This window comes from Chiloscyllium punctatum, chromosome 12 (genome assembly GCF_047496795.1).
Source record: "Chiloscyllium punctatum isolate Juve2018m chromosome 12, sChiPun1.3, whole genome shotgun sequence".
NCBI classification, from domain to species: domain Eukaryota; kingdom Metazoa; phylum Chordata; class Chondrichthyes; order Orectolobiformes; family Hemiscylliidae; genus Chiloscyllium; species Chiloscyllium punctatum.
In genome coordinates, this window is record NC_092750.1 from 5,201,171 (window position 1) to 5,223,427 (window position 22,257).

The 22,257-nt window shown below is 40.6% G+C and overlaps 1 protein-coding gene across 1 annotated transcript in view; it reads right to left on the reverse strand.

The window, feature by feature from the left end:
* The window catches only part of LOC140483570 (host cell factor 1-like), a 116,026-nt gene that overhangs the window by 47,443 nt on the left and 46,326 nt on the right, over nt 1-22,257 (reverse strand). The window contains exons 7-14 of the mRNA XM_072581786.1: nt 20,591-20,770; nt 19,234-19,596; nt 16,429-16,604; nt 11,693-11,890; nt 10,663-10,890; nt 5,811-5,912; nt 4,409-4,628; nt 3-139 (exon numbers count right to left, since the gene is read on the reverse strand). Of these exons, the coding sequence (XP_072437887.1) occupies nt 3-139; nt 4,409-4,628; nt 5,811-5,912; nt 10,663-10,890; nt 11,693-11,890; nt 16,429-16,604; nt 19,234-19,596; nt 20,591-20,770 (1,604 nt within the window). The remainder of the gene's footprint in view (nt 1-2; nt 140-4,408; nt 4,629-5,810; nt 5,913-10,662; nt 10,891-11,692; nt 11,891-16,428; nt 16,605-19,233; nt 19,597-20,590; nt 20,771-22,257) is intronic.

The window sequence follows — 22,257 nt, forward strand, 5'->3', positions numbered from 1 at the left end:
ACCTGGGTAAGTCCCTGTTGCCCTGTCTGCAGTTTGGGTACAGCAGTGATGAATTTTGTTGGTGTTCCAGTTCCGGAGGTCATTACTTTTGTAGTGATGATGGTAATTGGGGATTTCATACCAGGACTTCCTGTGACACCTGAAATAGAAGGCGCAGAAAATATAGTGAAATTAAAATCACTCACCACACTCAGGCATGATGCTTAATACATTACATGGCAATTCTATTTGTCTAGGTGAACCTATAGATGAAGACGACAGAAATTGCTGAAGAAATTCAGCAAGTCTGGCAGCATCTACGTAAAAGCAGAGTTAATGTTTACAGCCCAGTGACCCTTCTTCAGAACAAAGGGTGAAATAAAGAAGGGACACTGGACTAGAAATACTAACTCTGCTTTCTGTCCGTAGATGCTGTCAGACCTGCTGAGTTTCTCCAGTAATTTCTGTTTTTGCTTTAAAGTGTAGTCACTTGTTGCTGTCTAGGGAAGGTAGTAGCTATTTTATATTTAGCAAGAACCTACAAAAACCAAAACTAGTTACCAGATAATCTGATTTAGTGACATTGCTTGAGGAATAACTATTTGAACATTCATCTATCGAATTGAGGGAAAAATATTTAGTTATTTTAACCCATACAATAACTTCATAGCAGAACTGTCCCAAATTCTTGTCCTCCAGTCCTTGAAAGCAATAAACAAAACAAGGCTGGCATAGTTATCTTTTTAAAATTTTCCTCTTCCCAATGTGGCCGAATGATGTCACCTTCCTAGTTGTGACACTATTTCCTGGACAGAATTGACTTCCTTTTTCTGAAGGTGCTAAAATGGGGGTTAGGCATATATCCTTATACTCCATCAAACCTGCCATCATTCAGCTCACAGCTTTGGCAGGCAACATTATTTGGCAACCTAAGTACCTGTAACCAAGTACTGCCTCAGATACTTTCGAGGGCTGTCCCACCTAGGAGGGGGTAAACATATTTTTGATTAAAACACCAAGATGGTACAAATCAGTAGCATATGCCTCTCAAGTTAAAAATCATGAGGTGAAAGCGCTTATTGGATACAGTTGAAACATAACAGTCTATCTGGACTGAATGCAGCACCAACATGGGATCATACTCAAAAGAAGAAAGAAACTCAGAGCTCACTTGCTCACCTTTCACCAAACAACTGACACTCTCACTGTAGAACAATAGTTCTGAGCAGGTGGATTAGAAAATATCCACAATTATCAGTTTCCAACTTGTGCTTGGATATTGGTCAAACTAGTTGGGGAGAAGCCAGCTCAAAGAACAAAAACCTTCTCGGCTGTTTACCTGCTTCTTGAGAATTAACCTTATTATGGGTCCAGTGTGGTGCAAGGCAGAAGTAGGGGCAGAATTCACATGCCCCAGTGCTATCCTACACTTGCGCCTTGAGGACGCATAGTGGGTGGTCATTCATCAGAAAATAGTTCTGGCCAAAGAGTCAAGAAATGTTAAGGATAGCCCATGAAATTTCTATGGCAAAGCATGTCAAAAGACTTTTTCAGAAGACCCAAGTAAGTACAAATCAAAATTTTAATTATTCAGGTCTTCACTGGAAGATGGTGCAGTTTTGTTAAATGTGCCATATGTGACAGATGGTGGAAAAACCACAACCTACAATCAAACAGGCATCTCTAATTATCAAACAAAGACAGATAATACTGGACAATCTCAGCAAGTGTGGCAGCATCTGTGGAGAGACAAAGAGAATTAAATTTTCAAGTTTGATATGACCATTCAAGTGCAGGACCTTTGCCAAAAACACGCACCACCTGTATTCTTTGCTATTATGGATACGGCTAGTCAGTTCCAAGAGACCATTCCCTTGACAACAATTATCGTTAAGGGAATGGTAACAAAGCTACCCAGTTCTTTGTGCAGTATTGATTATCGACAGAGATCCAGTCGGATCAAGGTTCCAATTTTATGTTTAAAGCTTTTCAAAAGTTGATGAGCCTAATCTAGGCACAAGACAGTTAAAAGTTTTCTACACACCATTCACAGATACAAACAGCCTTAGAATGGTACCATCAAATCCTAAAAGCAATGATCAGAGTATACTGTTATGAATAGCGCTGTGATTGGGATAAAGGACGGGAAATTTCTTTGTTTCCTACTTGAAAGTCACCTATCAATCTACCAGTGGCCTTTTGAATTAATTCATGGATAAGAGACAAGATGATCCTCAAACTAATCAAACAAAGGTCTTCGTACAGAAGAACAAATCTTCCATTCGGAGAACAGCTTGTGAAAGCCTATAAAGTGGCTCAGGAAACCTTTAAAGCTTCACAATCATGAACCAGGGGATACAAGGTAAACCATTGAAAGCACAATTTAATGGTTCACATAAGGCAGTCAAGATCATTAGTTAAGCAAATTGTTCAACTTGTACTTCAGATCGCCAGAAAGAGCAGTCTGTTGAATATGTTGAAATAGTACATTACCAGGGAGGAGGATACACACACGTGTCAGGTAATTAGGACAATTGTGGGTGAAAGGCAGAGCAAAAATGAGAGAGGAAGAAATTGGAATAATTTCTAAACTGAACATTACTGTCCAGTAAGCTAACATTGGACTAACCAGAACATTAGATAGCATACTCTCATACTTAGCTGAACAGAACAAATACACCTAACAAGGGTACTTGCATTTTATGTAAATTAAAGCAAGATAACACTTTTTATTGGAGCTCAGTGAACTAGCTGGTAATAAGTCAAATTTAAAAAGAAGTCTGCCAGGATTCCTACAGCTTTAGCCATACATTAAATGGATATAGAAGAACTGTCTCTTATAAAATAGTATCCTTACTGTTTGGGTCTACAGAAACATAGTAGAAATCCAATACATGTTAGAAAATCACCTAACTCAACCCAGTCAAAGAAGCTGGAGTTCCCCAGTTGAGTGTGCACCTAATACCAGATATGCAGAATCTAGTTGCACTAACTACAAAAAGGTCAACATAGTGACAAAGACAATTTGCAATCCAATTCTATGCTTGAAAGACTGTATTAATAAAGCTGGTATGCCATATTTCTTACCAATGTATGACTTTAACACAAGCTAAGGAGATATTAACCCGTGTCACACCAAATAGTCTTTTCCAATGTTGAATGATGCCATTCAGGCTTAAAAAAAAGTCACTTTCTAGAGGTTAATGATTCAAATAGTAGTCTGTGTTCCTAACTGCATTGTTTACCTTCATGATATACTGATGCTCTGACTGTTACAATAGCCACTTGAATCAATTAGAAACTCTATTTAGAAAGTTACAACCAGCCAATTTGGTGATAAATCTTGCAAAAATCAAGTTTGCAAAAGCACAGCTAACTGACTTGGAGCAAAGCAAGTGCTGTCAAGAACAGAGAAAGTAAGCTTCGATAGAGTTCCCAGGCCTAAAGCTGAATTCGAAATTGATGATTTTGGAAATGGTTGGTTTCTATTGCTACCAATGACATTTCATTTCCTATAATGCCTACATATTCACACCCCAAAGAAAAGGTCTTGGTGCTATGAAACTTCATATTTAATCACTTTTGTGAACATGCGTTTAAGGACCAAGGATATACAGTTTTCTTTTAGAGAAGGTGAACGACAGGCATTGGAACACCTTTTTAAGCCAGGCATTTCCTAGTAGTTACATCTTTTATGATGTCAACATTTGTCTTTGTGCAACATAATGACAGCCATCTGAGCATTTAAAACCTTATGCATTTTGTCCTCAAGAATCAAAGATTACTGGCCAAAGTGCTTTTTAGTCAATCTTTGCAGAAAGGAATAATTTTTGTCCTTTCACCTGGTTTGCACACATACATGCTTATGAGTGCCATTTCCAATATTTAGAGGGGCAAACATTTATATTTTCATATTACAAACTGTGCTCATCAGCTCTGCATTTTTACGTCTAGCCTATTTAACACTTTAAGCATTTTAAAAGCCACCAACAGGTCACCCATCAATCTTCAATTTTCTAGAGCGGAAAATAAGAAATCTGAACGGTTGAATCTGTTCCAAAAGTTAAACCCTCAGAACTGGCACCTACTCCAATGCAATCATCATTTTTGTAATTATATAGACCAAAACCATGAAGTATTTTAAGTGTAGTCTAACCAAAACTCTATACAATCCCAATAACAATTCAAAGCTTCTCAATTATAGTCCCACAGAAATTAATACCCGTGCTTTGGTGCATTTGTATGGCCTCATTAAACTGTGTTGCTATTTCAATGATTTGTGCATCAGTTTCCCTGAATCGCTTTTCTTCTGTTGCTCATTTGGACACCTGCTTTCCAAGCAGCAAGTTGCCTCCTCATTCCTCCGTTCAAATGCACCACCCCATACTTAGCTATATTAGACAGATCAATGCTTTTCTCTGGTCTATACCCGTAGTTCCGGGCTGTGAAATAAGTGCAGACATAGGGATGGTTTTGAGAATGGTGGTCGCTGGTTTCGAAGAAGCAGGTGACACATTGCTGAGGCTGACGAATGTCTGCTTAAGGCCCACATTCCCAGCCTGTGAGGTGGTGATGATGGTGGCAGGCTTCCCATCTGCTGAAGTAACAAGTTTCAAAATGGTAGCTCCTGGAGGCAGTTGACCTTTGGTCTGATGAATTAAAAAAATAAATCTATTAGCTATATTTCAGAACAAATCCAATTCCTCAACATCATTTGCAATCTGGACAAACACTCCTCTCTCAGAAGCCTGACAATGTGTGAAAAGGAATCTTATTTAAGCTTTAAAATAAAATCTCCACTAATACATGAAACAGGATTGAGAGAACAGCTGTAATAGTCAACTTCTGACAAAACTTTTATTTGCAGTCAGCCAAAATACCATAAAATTTATTTGTTTGTAACACATGCATTTCAGGGCATTATTTAGGTTCTATTATTTTACAAAGAGGGTGGTAGGTGCTGGAACATGTTGCCAGCAGAGGTCGTAGAGGCAGGCATGGTAGATTCATTCAAGGAGCGTCTGAAGAGATGCAGGACGAGGTGGGGAGCAGAGAGATACAGGTGTTTATGAATTGGGCAGTAGGTTTAGACAGTGATTTGGATCGGCTCAGGCTTGAAGGGCCTGTTCCTTGGTTGTAAATTTTCTTTGTTCTTTGTGTATACAAGCTTTACACTTGATGCGTAACTGGAGAATAATCTGGATAGGTCTATAGCAGCGTATTTGAAAGTAGGGTTTACACAGTCCTTTTAGGAATCTCATGCAAGTCATAAGACAATTCAATTCCTCATCACTGAATTGGCTCAGGGTTCGTATTAATTGAACTGTTGTTTTGAAACAAATGGATTTTCTTGGAAGCAAGGCAAGTTTCCTTCTGAAACAAACAGAAATGGATCAGATCTCGAAGGGTGGGTGGAGATGGCTGGCATAACAGCTGCTTGCCAATATCACATCCAATTGGTCTATAAATCTCAGTGAAGAGAAATGGGGATGTCTGGGAGGCCAAGGGAACGCATGGATTCTGTGGCACCCATCTCATGGAAAAGGCCCACAAATGAAAGACGTTTGATACCTTAAGAGTTGTGAGTTGTAATTACTCAATACCATTCAAGGGACATGCAAATCCACTTATTTTAGTGCACTTTCACAATACGCAACCACACAAAATTGATGACAAGGAAAAGACCAGATGATCTATCAAACCTGTTGCTTGTTTCACTCAAGTTGCCACAGCTTCTTCCTCTATTATAAATAATGTTTTCCAGTAAAGGTGATTTTAAAAAGCATAATGTTAACCTATAGAACACATTAGCAACGTCACGAAATGCTAACCTGGAAGATCTGTGTAAGTGGCCCAGTGGAGCCTGGGTTTGAGATGGTGGCCTGTTGCCCTGGTTTAGCCTGCAGGGTGAGCACTTTTCCCAGATTGGAAATCTAGGATACGAGGAAAACTGCAACATTAGTAAGATACTGGGGAAATCATTACATCAACCACCCAAAAGACATTTTAATTGTAATAAATACCAAATCTCACCTCCAGTGCTTTTCATTTTTGCGTTACTTTCCTTTATAATTACCAATGCAGACTTTACCTGACCTTCCCCATGTTAAGCCACCACAAGCTACATAAGTAATTTTACCTTACTGAAATCTTGTCTAAATACTCACGTGTTAAATATTTCTCAGCATAAATTCTGCGACTCAATTCTAGGACTATTGTTGTGCAGTCCCATGTACACTACCAGGTCACCAAGTTAAAAAGCAATGTATTTTGTTTCCTAAACTTGTGCAGCACAATGTTTGCATTTGCTCCCTGACTCCCATTTCTCCTGGTAGCAGAAAATCTTATTGGATTAAAATGTCACTGGCACTATACCCAAATAATAACAATTCACTAATCAAAGAAAAGTCAGTGCCAACAAGCTATTCTATGGTCAACTGCATCACAGTGAAGTCAACTAATTGCTCCTCTTGCATTGCACAGTGAGTTAGAAGCAGGAATCCTGGATATTTTATGAATTTAGCTGACCACATGACAACCTCCACCATAATGTCACCAATGACAAATTTAACCTGGGAAGCAAACGTGAAACTTTCCTGGTCTTCTGCTCGGTTCATGCTGAGAAGAGCCTTACCTCCCTCAACCTTTCTTCAAAAGACATTTCCTCCAGTCCAGGCAGCATTCCAGTAAATTTCCTCTGCACCCTTTCCAAAGTTTCCATATCCTTTCTATAATCAGGTGACTAGAACTGAACACAATATTCAAAGTGTGGTCTAACCAGGGCTTTACAGAGCTGCAGCAGAACCTCGCGGCTCTTAAACTCAACCCCCCAGCTAATGAAAGCCAACACACCATATGCCTTCTGAATAACCCTGTCAGCTTGGGTGGCAACTTTGAGGGATCTATGGACCTGCACCCAAAGATGCCCTCTGTTCCTCCATACTGCCAAGAATGCTACGTTTAACCTTGTAATATGCATTCAAATTCGACCTTCCAAAGTGAATCACTTCACATTTTTCCAGGTTGAACTCCATCTTCCATTTCTCAGGCCAGCTCTGCATCCTGTCAATGTCCTGTTGCATATCCACCATTCCAATAACCTTTGTGTCATTGGCAAACTTACTAACCCAACCTTCCACTTCCTCATCCAAGTAATTTATAAAAATCACAAAGAGCAGACCTTCCAGAACAGATCTCTGCAGAACACCATTGATCACCAAGCTCCAAGCTGAATACTTTCCATCAAATACCACCGTCTGTCTTCTATGGACCAGCCAATTCTGTAAACACACAGCCATATTTCTCTATACCCCATGCCTCCTCACTTTCTGAATAAGCCTATCAAATGCCTTGCTGAAATCCACGTACACCACATCCACTGTGTTTTGTCACATCCTCAAAGAATTCTGTAAAACTTGTGAGGCATGACCCCCCCCTCACAAGGCCATGCTGACTATCTCTAATCAAACCATGCTTTTCCAAATATTCATAAATCCTGTCTCTCAGAATCCTCTCTAATAATTTGCCCAACACCAACACCAACATCAACACAAGACTGGTCTGTAATTCTGAGGATTGAACAAGGGAATAATATTTGCCACTCTCCAATCATCTGGTACTACTCCAGTGTACAATGAGAACACTAAAGATCATTGCCAAAGGTGCAGCAATCCCTTCCCTCGCTTCCTGTAGTGACCTTGGGTATACCCGGTCTGGCCCAGGTGACTTCTCTATTCTCATGTTCTTCAAAATGTTCAGCACATGCTCCTTCTTAACATCAGCCTGTTTCATACTGTTCTCACAAATGACAAGGTCTCTCGCACGAGTGAATACTGAAGCAAAGTATTCATTAAGGACCTCCCCAACCTCTTCTGACTACAGGCGCAAGTTCCCTCCACTATCTTTGATCAGCCCTACCTTCACTGTGGCCAACTTCTTGTTCCTCACATAAGTGTAGAATGCCTTGGGGTTTTCCTTAATCCTACCCTCCAAGGTTTCTTCATGCCCACTTCTAGCTCTCCCAAGTCCATTTATTAGTTCCTTCTTGGCTACCTTGTAACTCTCTGGAGACCTGTCTGATCCTTGCTTCCTCAAACTTACGCAAGCTTCCTCCTTCCCTCGAACACAGAACGTAAAACATTACAGTGCAGTATAGGTCCCTTGGCCTTTGATGTTGCACCAACCTGTGGAACTAATCTGAAGCCCATCTAACCTACACTATTCCATTTTCATCCATATGTTTATCCAATGACCATTTAAATGCCCTTAAAGTTGGCGAGTCTACTACTGTTCCAAATGTGACCGCACCAGAGTTTTTAATGGGATTAGAATCATTAGGTTCTATAATTCTTCTATGATTCTATATTCACAGGCATTTAAAGGAATGTTGGGGAGGTTCTCATACAAACTATAAAATTCTAACATGGTTAGACTGGATAAACAAAAGTTCTTAATGACGGAGGAATCCAAACCAGGAATCACAGCTTAAAGATACGGGTTGGAAATTGAGGACAGAGATAAGGAAAGACATCTTCACCAAAAGTGTGGTGAGCCTAGGTAACTGTCTGCCACAATTGAGATCAATGTTGAATGTTTTCAAGAAGGAGATAGATGTACTACTTAGAGCTAAAAGGATCAAAGGGTTTGAAGCAAAAGCCAAATAGGGTACCGATTAAGTCGATCAACCATGGTCATATCAAAATGGTGGGGCAGACTCAAAAATCCCAAATGGCCTACTCCTGTGCCCATTTTCAGTTTCTGTCGAGTATTATGTATAGCTCTGGATGTTACACTACAGAAAGGATGGGAATACATTGGAGAGGAGGTTTACAAGAATATAAATGATACAGACATGATGCGCCAAACGACACCACAACAATTCTGGGACTCGGGAAATGTACTGAAAGATTTGACAATAATTCTGAAGCTTACAAAAAGAACACTTTAGAGCAACACAAAAATGGTTCAGAAAAGATTTAAGGTTGAGGAGACTGGCTTGAATTAAAAGGAGAGGCTGGATAGAATGGGACATTTCTGCACTGGAGCATGGGAGAGGTGATTCTAGAGGTTTATACCGAAGTGTCTGTTTCTGTGCTGTACATGTCTATGATTCTATGAGGAGCACAGATAAGGTGAATAACAAACATCTGTCCCTAGGGTAGGGGAGTACAAAGTTAGGGGCATATTTTTAAGGGGAAAGAGAAGAGAGATTTGAAAGGGGCCTGAGGGACAATCTTCTCACAAAGATGGTTCATATGTGGAATGAACTGCTAGAGGAAGTGGTAGATGCAGATACAGTTACAACATTTAAAAGATATTTGGACAGATGTAGGAATAGGAAAGTTTAGAGGGATGCAGACAAGTGGGACTAGTTTAGTTTGGAAAACTTGATCAGTGGAGGAGTTGGACCTAAGGGTCTGTTTCTGTGCTGTATGACTTGATGGCTGTTCAAATGCCTGATTTTGAAATTTGCCATTTTAAAAGGACTTGCCTGTAGTAATACATTTTTGGAGATCATCACCCTTTGCATAGAATCTCATTTCTCACATGAATTTTGTATCCAGAGAAGAAAGTGACTTCCTTAGGGGGCAGCTAATTGGAGATATACTCAGGAATATTTTGCTATTAAAATTCACTCGAACATCCCTTGAACAGGTTAAAGAAACCTTGGTCACTACTTTTGATTGCAGGATAAGTTCAGAGAGGGAGAGGATCAGTCTTTTCCCATACTATGAAATGGTCTGCTGACACGCACCAAGTTGAATAAGTAATAATGGCTGCTTGGGCGAGGTGTAATAAAAGTAACTGGTATAGATAAAACCAACAATAGTACAGTAGTGTCCCAGCTCTTATCACTACACATTGGAAGGGTGACAGAGTGCAAATTTTCCAACCAGCTCCAGTGATGCAGTATTTTGTTTACAAGGTTAGGTTAGAGAAGATTGGGTTATTTTCCTGGAGCTAAGGAGATTGATAGGTGATTTGATAGAAGTGTTCAATTTTATGGTCAGGTTTAGATAAGGTAGGCAGAAGTTGTACCCATCAAATGATGTTACAAAGAATTGAATGGACAGATTTACAGTTTTGGGCAAGAAATATGGAGGATGGGAGGGAAAGCTTTTTATGTGGTACACAGCAAAGACTGGGAACTCACTCACGTTGAAGTCACTGGAAGCGGAGACAATGATTTCAAAAAGAAATTTGATGGGCACTTGAGAGAGATAACCTTGCAGCGTTCATGGGATAGACTGGGAAATAAGACTGATTGGATTGTTCTACAGAGACTTAGCATGGACTTGATGGGCCTAATGCCATCTTGACTCTTTCACTCCTGAAACAGTGATTCAAGGAACTGTTGATACAGAATGTAAAAATGACACAGGTCAGATGATAAAGTACTGCCCGACTTCTGGATGTACAGCAAGGTCAGAAAATGCATTAAACAGCACCAAACCTTAGTCTCAATATGCAGCAACAGCATATATGCAAGGACTAGTTCTAAAGGACTTTCAAAGCCTCCCATTGTACTCCTTTAAACAGGAGAGAGTAGAGGCTCACGATTTAAACTTTCAGAAAGCACAAGGTAATATCTTATTCTTCTATCCATAACAGAACATTCAGGAACTCATCAATTTTGGAGCTGCTAAAGTAAACAGGAACACAATTGAATGTTGACATCCTTACCAACGTGCTTCCTCCAGCCATGGAGATAGGGCTCTTGACTAGTGTAATTGTTTTTGTGACCCCACCTACTACAGTGGTCACCACTTGTGCCTGCTGAGCCACAGTGACTGTTCCTGATTTGTGCACTGTGATGATGGGTCTAGCTGAAGCAGTGGAAGTGGCAGCATGGGTCGGTGTCACTAACTGGGCAGCAGCCGTCTTCAACATTGAGGTCGCCGGTGTGTTGACCTGGGAGACATGTAAATCAAGTTGCGTGATAAACGGTAATATGAAGATATTATGATCAAAGGATTTTTGATAACACACTGTGGCACCACCACTTCCATAATACAGCCCAACACACCACCTCCACCTGACAAAAAAAGCAGTCAGGTCAGGATGATCCAGCGTAACACAGAACAATATGCAAATATAGACCCATGTTTGCTACCCGGGTTGTTCAGAGATTGGTGGATGGTCACGTTTATTTTAACTCATTTCACTCCTGGAACTGTGATATATCTACTAAACTATCATAATGAGTTTGGGTTGTGCAAAGTTGTTGAGGGGGTAAGGGATGGCAGTAGAAATATAGCAAGTTAATGTAACATGTCTAAGTTTTCAAACGGCAGTATAATGAGATAAGACTGGGAATGCAGTGAGCGTGTGATAAGTGTCTGGTTCAAACTTGACCAAGCAGTTAATGCTTCAATCTTAGTTCTTTTTTCTCCATTTTCAGAAAGTGGCCATCACTGTAAAGTGAGCATTTATTGCCCGCTCCAACAGGCCTTCTGAATTTGCATAGCTTATGTGGTGCTCAGCTGTATATCTAGTCAGTTGTTTTTTGTTCTGTTTTACGGGAGCTCAAAATCCCCTCTGCTTCTAAGTGTCATAAACACTTTACTGGCCAATATAAAGACAATTATGACCATGGAAACAGAATCTACGGTCACTGTTAACCAGTCTGCAATTCCTACTTCACACAACTCTCCAAAGAATAAAAGGTACAAAAAAAAAGAGTTATTCACAATGGCTTTTTGAAATGACATACCATGACTGATGGAGTGGCTACCTTCACAGTGGTTGCCAAGGTACTGACTCCGGGAGCAACTGCGATTGTTTTCACCAGCGTTGTGCTAGGATGAAGTCCAACTGAGGTAACTGCCGTGCTGGAAGGAATCTTCTGAGTAGCAGCAGCTGCTGCAGCTAAAGCTGCCATTCCACTCATCTGTGGGCTGGAAGTGAGTGCCTGGGAAAAGAATGGTTAAAATGAGTGGAATGTAATGCTAACCTCCAACACAAAATCAAACCTCCTTTCCACTTACAACAACTTCACAAAAATGAGTAAATAGGAAGGAGAGAGAACATCTTCTAAATCAAGTTTGTAAAGACAAACAAAAAAAAAATCTATAAGAAAGCTTTCAATTGGTAGAGGTCCTGGATGCGTCCTCTGACTTCCCATGTTTCTCCTTTCTTTAAAGAGTGGAGACTAACAGTATGGAGACAAAACAGAAACAAACAAAAGGATATGCATAAAGTTCTTGATCTATCAATGTACTCAGGAGATGGAATTGGCGGATGAAATTTAACAGAAAAGAGCAAATAGATTTATTTCAACAAGGTGGATGAAGAGAGGTAATATAAACTAAATGGTATAACTTTAAATGGAATTTAGGCACAGAGATCAGAAGGTGTACTTACACAGGTCTTTAAGGTGATAGAATTGGTTGAGATTGCTTTTTTGGGATTTTTGGGCTTTTAAGATTTTTAAGGTCTCTAAATTTATAAGTAGGAGCACATAATACAAAAGCAAGGAAGCTGTAGACAATGGTTAGCAACCACCTGGAGTATTGTCACCAGTGCTGGGCACCAAACGTCAAGAAGCAGCTGTACAGCTGAGCAACAGTTATGCACTCCAATCTCATTTTCCAGCTAGATTAAGGCACGTTATCTATGCATACAAATATGTTACTTTTAAAGTTGATTAGCATTTCTGTCTCAACCACTTTTTCCAGGTAGACCATCACCACCAATGCCTGGATGAAAAGATAACTCATTTTCTCTTTAATCCTTCTTTCACTGATTTTAAATGTTTATTGACCTGATTGATAAGGGAAAGGAGTCCTTCCTATCCATTTTTTTTGGGGTCTTCAGAATTGTATACATATCAATTAAATCATGCCTTATCCTTTGTCGTCCCAAAAGAAACGGTCCTCAAGATTTACCTAGTCTTAACAAAAAATTTCCATTCCTGGCAACATCCTTGGAAGTTTCCCCTGTGACCTCCCTCCTGTAATTTTTAAAATTAAAATAATCGTGGAGGCTGGTGTTATTGAATGGGCCAGTATATGTTGCCCACCCCTAATTTCCCTGGAGGTGATGGCACCTCCGCAGACCATGTGGTACAGTCTGTTCAGAAGGGACTTTTGAGATTTTGGCCAAGTGACCCAACATTGGGAAAAATGAGATCTGTTGCAATAGAATTCCATTAGGAAGAACATTGTAGGATTTTGACCTAATGACACTGAGGGAATGCTGATATATTTCAGAGTAAGGATGGTGAGTTGCTCGGAGGAAAACCTGGAAGTGGCATTTGCCTCCCTTATCTTTCTAGTCCATAGTGATCATGGATTTGAAAGGTGCTGTCTAAAAAGCCTGAGTGAATTTCTGCAGTGCACCTTGGAGATGGTGCACACTTCTGCTACATAATTCCAATTGCCACTTCTCTACTCTTCTTACCAGTCCTTTAATATTTTCCTGCAGTCTAGAGTCTTTTCTTCCCAACTTTTAAAGCTGAATTTCTATCTGCAAACCTTTTAAAATCATGCCCCCTCCATTGGTCAAATCATTGATGTAAATCAGGAACAACGAGGAAGCCAGTACCAAACCCTTACAAGGATCCATGTAAACCCCAGCAAGACACTGTCCTCAATATTCCTCCTCGTTACCTCCTCAGAAAATTCAACCAGTTCTTTAAACAGGAATGGTTGAAGGAATATTTGATAGAAGTTCAAAAATAGATAATGAATCTCATGGAGTAAATAATGAGAACCAGTTTCCAGTAGAAGATACAGAAACCAGATGGCAATTGGCAAAAGACCAGCAATGATACAAAGAAAAACACGCTGTGAAAGCATGACATGAAAAAGTTGGTGGAAACAGACACAGTAACAACATTTAAAAGGGATAAATACCTGAAGGGGAAAAAAAATGAGTAGACCTATAGGGAAAGGGAACAGGAGTGGGATTAATTGCCAGATCTTTCGAAGAACTTGCACAGGCATCATAGGAGTTTTAGCTGGTTACCAGTTCAAAAGGCCATCACAGCTGAGGAGACAGTGTAGGGCAATGTAACTGGAATAGTAATCCAGAGTCCCAGGTTAAGACTCTGGGGACATGGGATCAAATCATACCACAGGTGGAATTTAAGGATGATTAATTAATAAAATCTGAAATTGAAAGCTACTCTGACTAACGATGGCCTATTGTATTGGATTAGATTCTCTACAGTGTGAAAACAGGCCCTTTGGCCCATCAAGTCCACAGTAACCCTTCGAAGAGTAACCCACCCAGATCCATTTCCCTCTAACTAATGCACCTAACACTATGGAAACTTAGCATGGCCAATTCACCTGACCTGCACACCTTTGGCCTGAGGGGAAACCGGAGCACCCGGAGGAAACCCGGCAGAAACAGGGAAAATGTGCAAAATCCACACAGACAGTCACCCCAAGGCTGGAATCAAATCTGGGTCCCCAGCGTCGTGAAGCAGCAGTGTTAATCACAGAGCCACCGTGCTGCCCTCGATATGAATCTTGAATGATGGCATAGAATTTCAGAAGAACAGTCAAGTTGGTGGAGTTGGCAGAGAGGTGGCAGATGAAGTTCAATGTGGAGAAATATGAAGTACATCATTTTGGTAGTAAGAACATGGACACACAATTCTAAATGAAGTTTACAACTTTTGAGGAGCACAGGGACCTGGGTGTATGTGTGCACAAGTCATTGAAAGTAGCAAGACAGGTTCTGAAAGCGATTAATAAAGCATACAGTATCTTCTAAATAGCTTTATCAATAGGGGGATAAAGTACAAGAGCAGAGAGGTCACTTGACATTAGGACTATTTACGCTGAAGAGAATGAATTTGACAGGAGATTTGATGGAATTATTCAAAACAATGAACAGAGTAGATGGGGAGAAATTGTTCCCACTAATAAAGAGGATGAGGCATAGATTTAAGTAACCGGTGCAAGCAGCAAACAAAAAAAAAGTGACATCAGGAAAACACTTTTTCATACTAAAATGGTTAAGCCTGCAATGCACTACCTAAATGTGCAGCTCAATTGTAATATTCTAAAAGGAAACCAGACTGTCATCCAAGAAAGAAAGAACATGCAGAGATCTGGGGTGAAAGCAGGAGAATGGCACTAAGTGAATTGCTCATTCAGGCAGCCAATGCAAACATAATGCACTGTAAAAATTCTGAGATTCTATAACTGATATTCTATGATCAATTGTCATTAAAAAAAATCTAGTTACTCACAATCTTTCAGGAAGGAAATGTACAGTCCTTACTTGGCCTGGCCACATGCAGCTCCAGAACCACAGCAACTTGACTGACCCTCAACTGCTCTCTGAAATGGCAACCCACCAAATCACTTGGTCTAAGGACAATTAGCAATAGGTCACAAATGCTAACGACAGGAATGCTCCATGAAAGAATAAAAAGGTAAGCCCGCAAGGTATAGCCTGTCATTCATACACATCTACATTTCTAATACAAGATTATTTTAATAACTGCTCCCATTTTCTTAGTCAGAGGGGCTCATTGGTATACAGTCAGTAGTGTATATCAGAGGTCTACCAGCTCATCATCCACTATTCCCAGGCAATAGCACTTTGCCTAAACTCACTTGATAAGGCTCAGTGCTACCCCCAAGTTCTCCCTCCATTGGCCACTGTTATTCAGTTTTAACCGATCATATTGTCTGGATCCACGTTTTGCTTTAATACTTGTCTCATTGTCACCCTTTCCCCAACCTTATTCCATCATCCCTTTTGTCATTTAATCGCTTCTGTCCTCTATCCTGTCAAGGCTTTTCCCATTATCTCCTGCCATTACCTCCTATTTTCCCACTATCTCCTGTGTTTCTATTTAAAACCTAAAATCTTCCAGGTTTGATGAAAGGTCATCAATTCAGAACAAATTTGTAACTTTTTATAGAGTTGTTGAGTCATAGAGCTGGACAGCACGGCAACATGACCATTTGGTCCACTTCCTATGGAGATGCTGAATATTTCCTCCAGCATTCTTTTTTCATTCTTGTAACAATTATTAGATAGTAAGTAATGATGTGTATGCTACTTGAATTTCTTCCCCTTTGCCTCACCCAGGCTAAATTTACAAATTAATATCTGTCAATTGAATGGAGAACAGGGCAGGGACTTTGAGTACATGCAAAATTCTAAGATTAATGGTTTACTGAAATATCCACAAAACATTTTTTCTGGTGTAATGTTCCAAGAAACCACTACCACATTTGCGTTGCAAAATAAAAATTACACAGCCTAAAATGTTGACCATTAAACCAAAAGCTTTGTTTATATAAAGTGGCAGCTGGAGTTAGTATCCTGATTAATTTAAGTTGCATCAGCAGTTACCCACGCTGAAGAGTTTGACTAGAAATTAGAGCTTTGAGACAAACATATGAGATAATATATGATTCTGCACCTGCAAAACAGTTCACTGAAGACTTTACTCTTCAAAAACCACAACACAAAACTTACAGTCCCTGCTGTAGTCTGTGCTGGCATCACCATGCGAACACCTGGTGGAAGGGTTGCCACAGTATTGGGTGTTTTGCCCTGAGGTGCAGCTTGCCGTTGTACAGTGATGAGAGGTGCTGCTGAAGCTGCTGACGCAACCACTGGCTGCCCTGTTGTGGCTCTGATCATCGGTGAGGCTATGTTGAGAGATCAATTAGATGTCAGTCCAAAGAAACCAGTTAGCCTCAAAAGTATTTTTATCGTGCTTTCGTACGCTCAAGAACATCCTAAAGCATTCTACAATTAATGAGGTACTGTTTGGAATTGATGATGTAGCTGTAACGTAGAAGTCAATTTGCTCACAGCATAGGGGTAAATGTAGGGGAATGGGTCTGGGTGGGTTGCGCTTCGGTGGGTCGGTGTGGACTTGTTGGGCCGAATGGCCTGTTTCCACACTAAGTAATCTAAACTAATCCCCACAGACAGCAATACGATCACAATCAGACCATTTCTTTTCTCGGTTAAGGCTTACAATTGATCAGTACATTGATAAGGATTCGCTGCTCCTCCGAGAAGACTTATGAGATGTCTTGTGTAAGTGGCATCTTGCGACAGTGGAGCTATCCCCCCGTAGTACACTGGCATGTTCATCTTAAATGTTGCACTCTGATTTAAGAACTGCTTTTGAACCACAGCTGACACTTTGTTGCATTTTAACCTCGCAAATCTCTTGGGGAAACGCATGGAACTTTCCAATCCTTATGAAATGTTTTGTTAGCTTTGCCATTATTCTGCATAAATCTAAGGTTATGTATTTTCACTAATTTGAGTTAGAGGTAAAGGTTGGAGATAAGGGAAAAAAAAAGAACAATGCCTCATTTTTGTAGCATCATCATATCCTTACGATGCCCCAAAGTACTTCTCATGAATGGATTATCTCTGGGGTGTAATCACTATTGATCTGTGAGCAAATACACACTTTAGGAAGGTTCTACAAATAGCAAGCAATAAAGATGTCTGATGGCCCATTATTGTTGCTGATGGTTCAGGGACCTCCAGGTGAATTCCTATTCGTTAAAAGCTGCGGGAACCATGTTCCATCTCTGATGGCACTCAGTGCCCAAGGGTTCCTTTTGACCGTGTTCAGTTAAACTTCTGCTCTGTATTGCTCTATATCACTGTTATGATCTCACCTGAAGGCAACATTGGACAAGTCAGATCTCAGAGTGAAACCTGGTTTGATAAGACAAGAGCTTTATTTTTGCAGTTTGGTTCCTGTCGTGGTTATATATTCATACCGATTTGGCCATGTTCTTTTAACAAAAGGACACAGGCTATTACATAAAAAGAAAACTAAAACAGTTCCATACACACCATATAAATATGATAATAAAAATATTAACAATTAGAAAAATCTTAACATAAATAGCAAAATGAAAAGAAAAATTCAAATCTTTTTCCCTTTACACATATACTCAATCACAGTGAAGCATCATTCCCATTTTAACTTGAAGATTTCTGATTCAACCCACTCTTTCTAGCTCTGACTGCTCAGAGACTTCTACAAACCTCTGCATATCTTTGGACTGCGGGAGGAAACTGGAGCACCTGGAGGAAACCCACGCAGACACGGGGAGAATGTGCAAACTCCACATAGACAGTCACCAGAGGCTGGAATTGAACCTGGGTGCCTGGTGCTGAGGTAGCAGTGCTCAGCACTGAGTCACTGTGCCACCGTGTGAAGAGAAAGCAGAGTTAACCTTTCCGGTCCAAGGTGACCTACTGAGTTTCTCTAGCATAATGTCTGCTTTTGCTTTAAAAAGTAAGTTTTATTTAGGGGAGTTTACTAAAGTAGTCTGGGGAATGTTTCTTTTATTCTGATTAGTAGTACAAGAGAATCAATTGCCAATTTGGTAACGGAACCAACATATCCATACCAATGGTGTGATTGGAACAGTATTAGGGCTTGATAGTCAGTGAGAACATTGCTCCTGTCAGTGAGAACATTGACTAGAATTTGTTGAGTGGGGTCATGTATCTTTTTTGTCAAGATGCTTCCATGCTCAACCATCAGCTTTAAAAATGGTTGTGCCATGGATTGGTAGAAGTGGAAGTGCAACACCGACTTTGATGAGCAATGAGCCAACAGTCAACCTCTTTAACCCAATGCAATTTAAAGAAACAGCAAACAATGACAAAGAATTCAGGTGAATTACAGTCAAATTAGAGAAGAAAAATATTAAGGATTAAGGGAGTGTTAAAAGGCACTAAGGAAACATTACTTTCTCAGGGTTTAATAGATTTGAAACAAATAATTGAAATGCCAGCCCACACATTGTCTGTGGGGAGTTAATTTGCTTTAAACAGCACAATTATAGAAATTTCTAGAAACGCATGGGTGAGCATGAAGACACAATGCCATTTTCACTAGGGTTACAACGATTTGTACATCCATGCTAGGAATAGCTTAGTTCCTTACAAACTAATAACAAGTATTTTAACTCCACTGCTGTGTGTCAGAAAATGCAACTCTTGCACATCATATTACATGTGCACAAAGGTGAGTGAGTTCACTTGGCTGGATTGAATGCCTATCGTGCGATACACAGTGTTGTCACCATGAAGGTTCCACTTCCCATACCAACTGAGGTCACCATAAAGGGTCCACCTTCTCGCCCTTCACTGGAGACGCAGTGACCCTCGAGTTATGTACCACCAGTTGTCTTTCCAATGTGAGAACAGGCCTCTGGGACTAAGGGTGACTTTAACATGGACAAAGATTTCACTAGTGCTTTTTTCTACCAAGTAAAGTTAGAAGCATCTTACCTGGACCACGTGGAGAAGCTGCAGCCATGGGAATCCGGACTACAGAAGGCGATGTTGCACTGGTGGTTAGGGATGCAGCCGGTGTTCCCACAGCAGGGGTCGTCTGTGTAACAAAACGGACTCCTGATTGTACTGGAGAAGGTGATACTGATGCTGCTGCCGCAGGAGCGGGACTACAGGCTGGCCGGATGCCCGCAACTGCAGAGCTTGGCAAAGGAGTAACAGCAGCGGTGACCGTTGGAACATCGTATTTCTGAAGCTGAAGCAAGTAGCTGTCGGCAGTGGAGACCAACCCCCAGCTGACCTCAAGTGAGTTGGTACTTGCTCGAACCAGTTGGACTTTGCCAGGAGCAGGCGGCTTTTCTACGAAGAAAAAAATGGAAAATTTATTTTCCCTAGAAGTAGGTACAGTTAGAATGGAAGATAAGATAGTAGTTCAGATGGATGGGCCATTTAATCAAGCTAGCTCACCCTTCCACCGAAAACAGCATGCTGCTTTAGAGTTTTTGAGTCCACTATCTTTTCATGTATTGCTGTCAATACCAAATGATGTTTCCTGTCATTGGACTTGCAAAATGTGCATCAATAACTTACTAGGAGAAAGTGAGGACTGCAGATGCTGGAGATCAGAGCTGAAAAATGTGTTGCTGGAAAAGTGCAGCAGGTCAGGCAGCATCCAAGGAACAGGAGAATCAACGTTTTGGGCATAAGCCCTTCTTCAGTCATTCCTGCCTTTACAACCTCTCCCAAACAAAAACCCAGGATAAAATAACATTTTTAAAGTGACAGCACCATCATACACTTTAGCTCTACTTCATCATTTTTATAAAAGGCAAGAACTTTGTATCTGACTGCATGCATGTGTTGGGGTTTACTAACTAAAACTCTAACCCCTTCTTAAAGTTACATGGTGACACTTCATATATATTCATGTATATCCTGTCGTTAAAATTACTACTTTGCACCAAATACTAATTCATGTTAAGTACAGAACCCTGGTCAGCATTTTCTGTAAAACTAGTCCACAAGGTGGGCAACTTGTGGACTTTTAACTTTTGTGATGACCAAAAGAGTAGTTGGATGCTAAAATCAGCACACTTTCCCAAATGGGTCATGACACAATTGTCATCATAGAACAGTCAAAACGCATGCAAAGGATCAAAATTAGTAATGTGACAGTGATCAGGTAACCTGCTTTAACATAGTTGGTTGAAGGATGAATGTTGGTTAGCACACTAATATAGCCTTAAGCTCTCAATGGGATCTCTAAAATACCTTTTCAATCTTCTCTTCCATATTTTCTAATATGCACTTTTATGTATAGCACTGTAAATAGATTTCCCTAAAATACACTTACCTGTTTCAAGATACCACAGGTCTTTACAACAGACTTGATTGTTCCAAGCTTTCCTGTAGCCATCTCGTCCACTCCACACGTACAGCCGTGTACTTATGGAAACTGAACAGTGACCAGCTCTTGCACGAGGAATACTATCTTCAAATGATTCTGTGGAGATCTGAGTCCAAGTCATTGTTTCTAGTTCAACAAAGAAATAGGAGATCAATAGGCTCTTGAAGCCATGTTGGTGCAGAAAACACATTCACATGTCATGTTGTCCAAGTTGTTATTTGGAGGGGGGGGGGGGGGGGGGTGGCAGTGATCTAAGGTGATGGGAAAGAACTAGTAAACTGCAGGCTCAAATTAATGCTGTGGGGACAGGAGTTCAAATCCCACCACAGCAGGCAGTGCAAACTCATTAAGTTCTGAGGAGTTAATCAATTCTGAGGAAGGGTCACTCAACCTGAAATGCTGATTTCTCTACACAGATGCTGCCAGATCCACTGAGTTTTTTCAGCAATTCCTGTAAGTATGAACTTGAAGGTAGCCTCAATAATGGTGATCACAAAATCAACAAAAAGTTTGTAAAAACCCGATCTGGTTCATAAATGACTTTAGGGAAGAAACTCTGCCATTTCTGACAGGTATGACTACAAAGGACTCCAGGATGTCAGCAACTTTTGAGAAGATTTCTAACTCAGGTTGAGGTCCTGGATGTAAGTTTGCCCGCTGAGCTGGAAGGTCCGGTTTCAGACGTTTTGTCACCACACTAGGTAACATCATCAGTGAGCCTCCGGTGAAGCACTGGTGTTAGTGACCACAATGCAGACATTTCATTGGAGAAATAAAGGAAAGGGAATGAGGATTCATTAAAAAAAAAGTTTCCAATCTCACCCAGCACCGCCCAGCTCCCAAAAGGTGAAGCTATTCAGGATGGTCGATACCTGAACCAGAGGGACACCAATATCCTGAGGGAAACTTTGCTTATGCTCTTGGAGAGAGTATCAACTAATTCAGCAGGGGATGGGAACCTGAATTGTTACTCCAGTGTACAGGGGGTTGAGAGTAGTGAGGTCATGAATAAGGTTTCAAGGTCGCAGGAGTGTACTGGCAGACAGGAAGGTGGTTTGAAGTGTGTTACTTAAACACCAGGAGCTTCCGGAATAAGGTGGTGAACTTTCAGCATGGGTTGGCACCTGGGACTTCAATGTTGTGGCTATTTCAGAGACATGGACAGAGAAGGGACAGGAATGGTTGTTGCAGGATCCAGGGTTTAGATGTTTCACTAAGATCAGGGAAAGTGGTAAAAGAGGGGGAGGTGTGGCATTGTTAGTCAAGGACAGTATTACGGTGGCGGAAAGGATGTTTGAAGATTCATCTACTGCTGAGATAGTATGGGCTAAGGTTAGAAACAGGGAAGGAGAGGTCATTCTGTTGGGAGTTTTCTACAGGCCTCCAAATAGTTCCAGATATGTAGAAGAAAGGATTGCAAAGACGATTCTGGATGGGAGCCAAAGTAAAAAGGTAGTTGGTTATGGGGGATTTTAACTTTCCAAATATTGACTGGAAACGCTATAGTTTGAGTACTTAAAGGGGGTAAGTTTTTGTCCAATGTGTGCAGGCCAATAAGAGGCAAGACCACACTAAATTTGGTACTGGCTAATGAACCAGGCCAGATGCTAGAT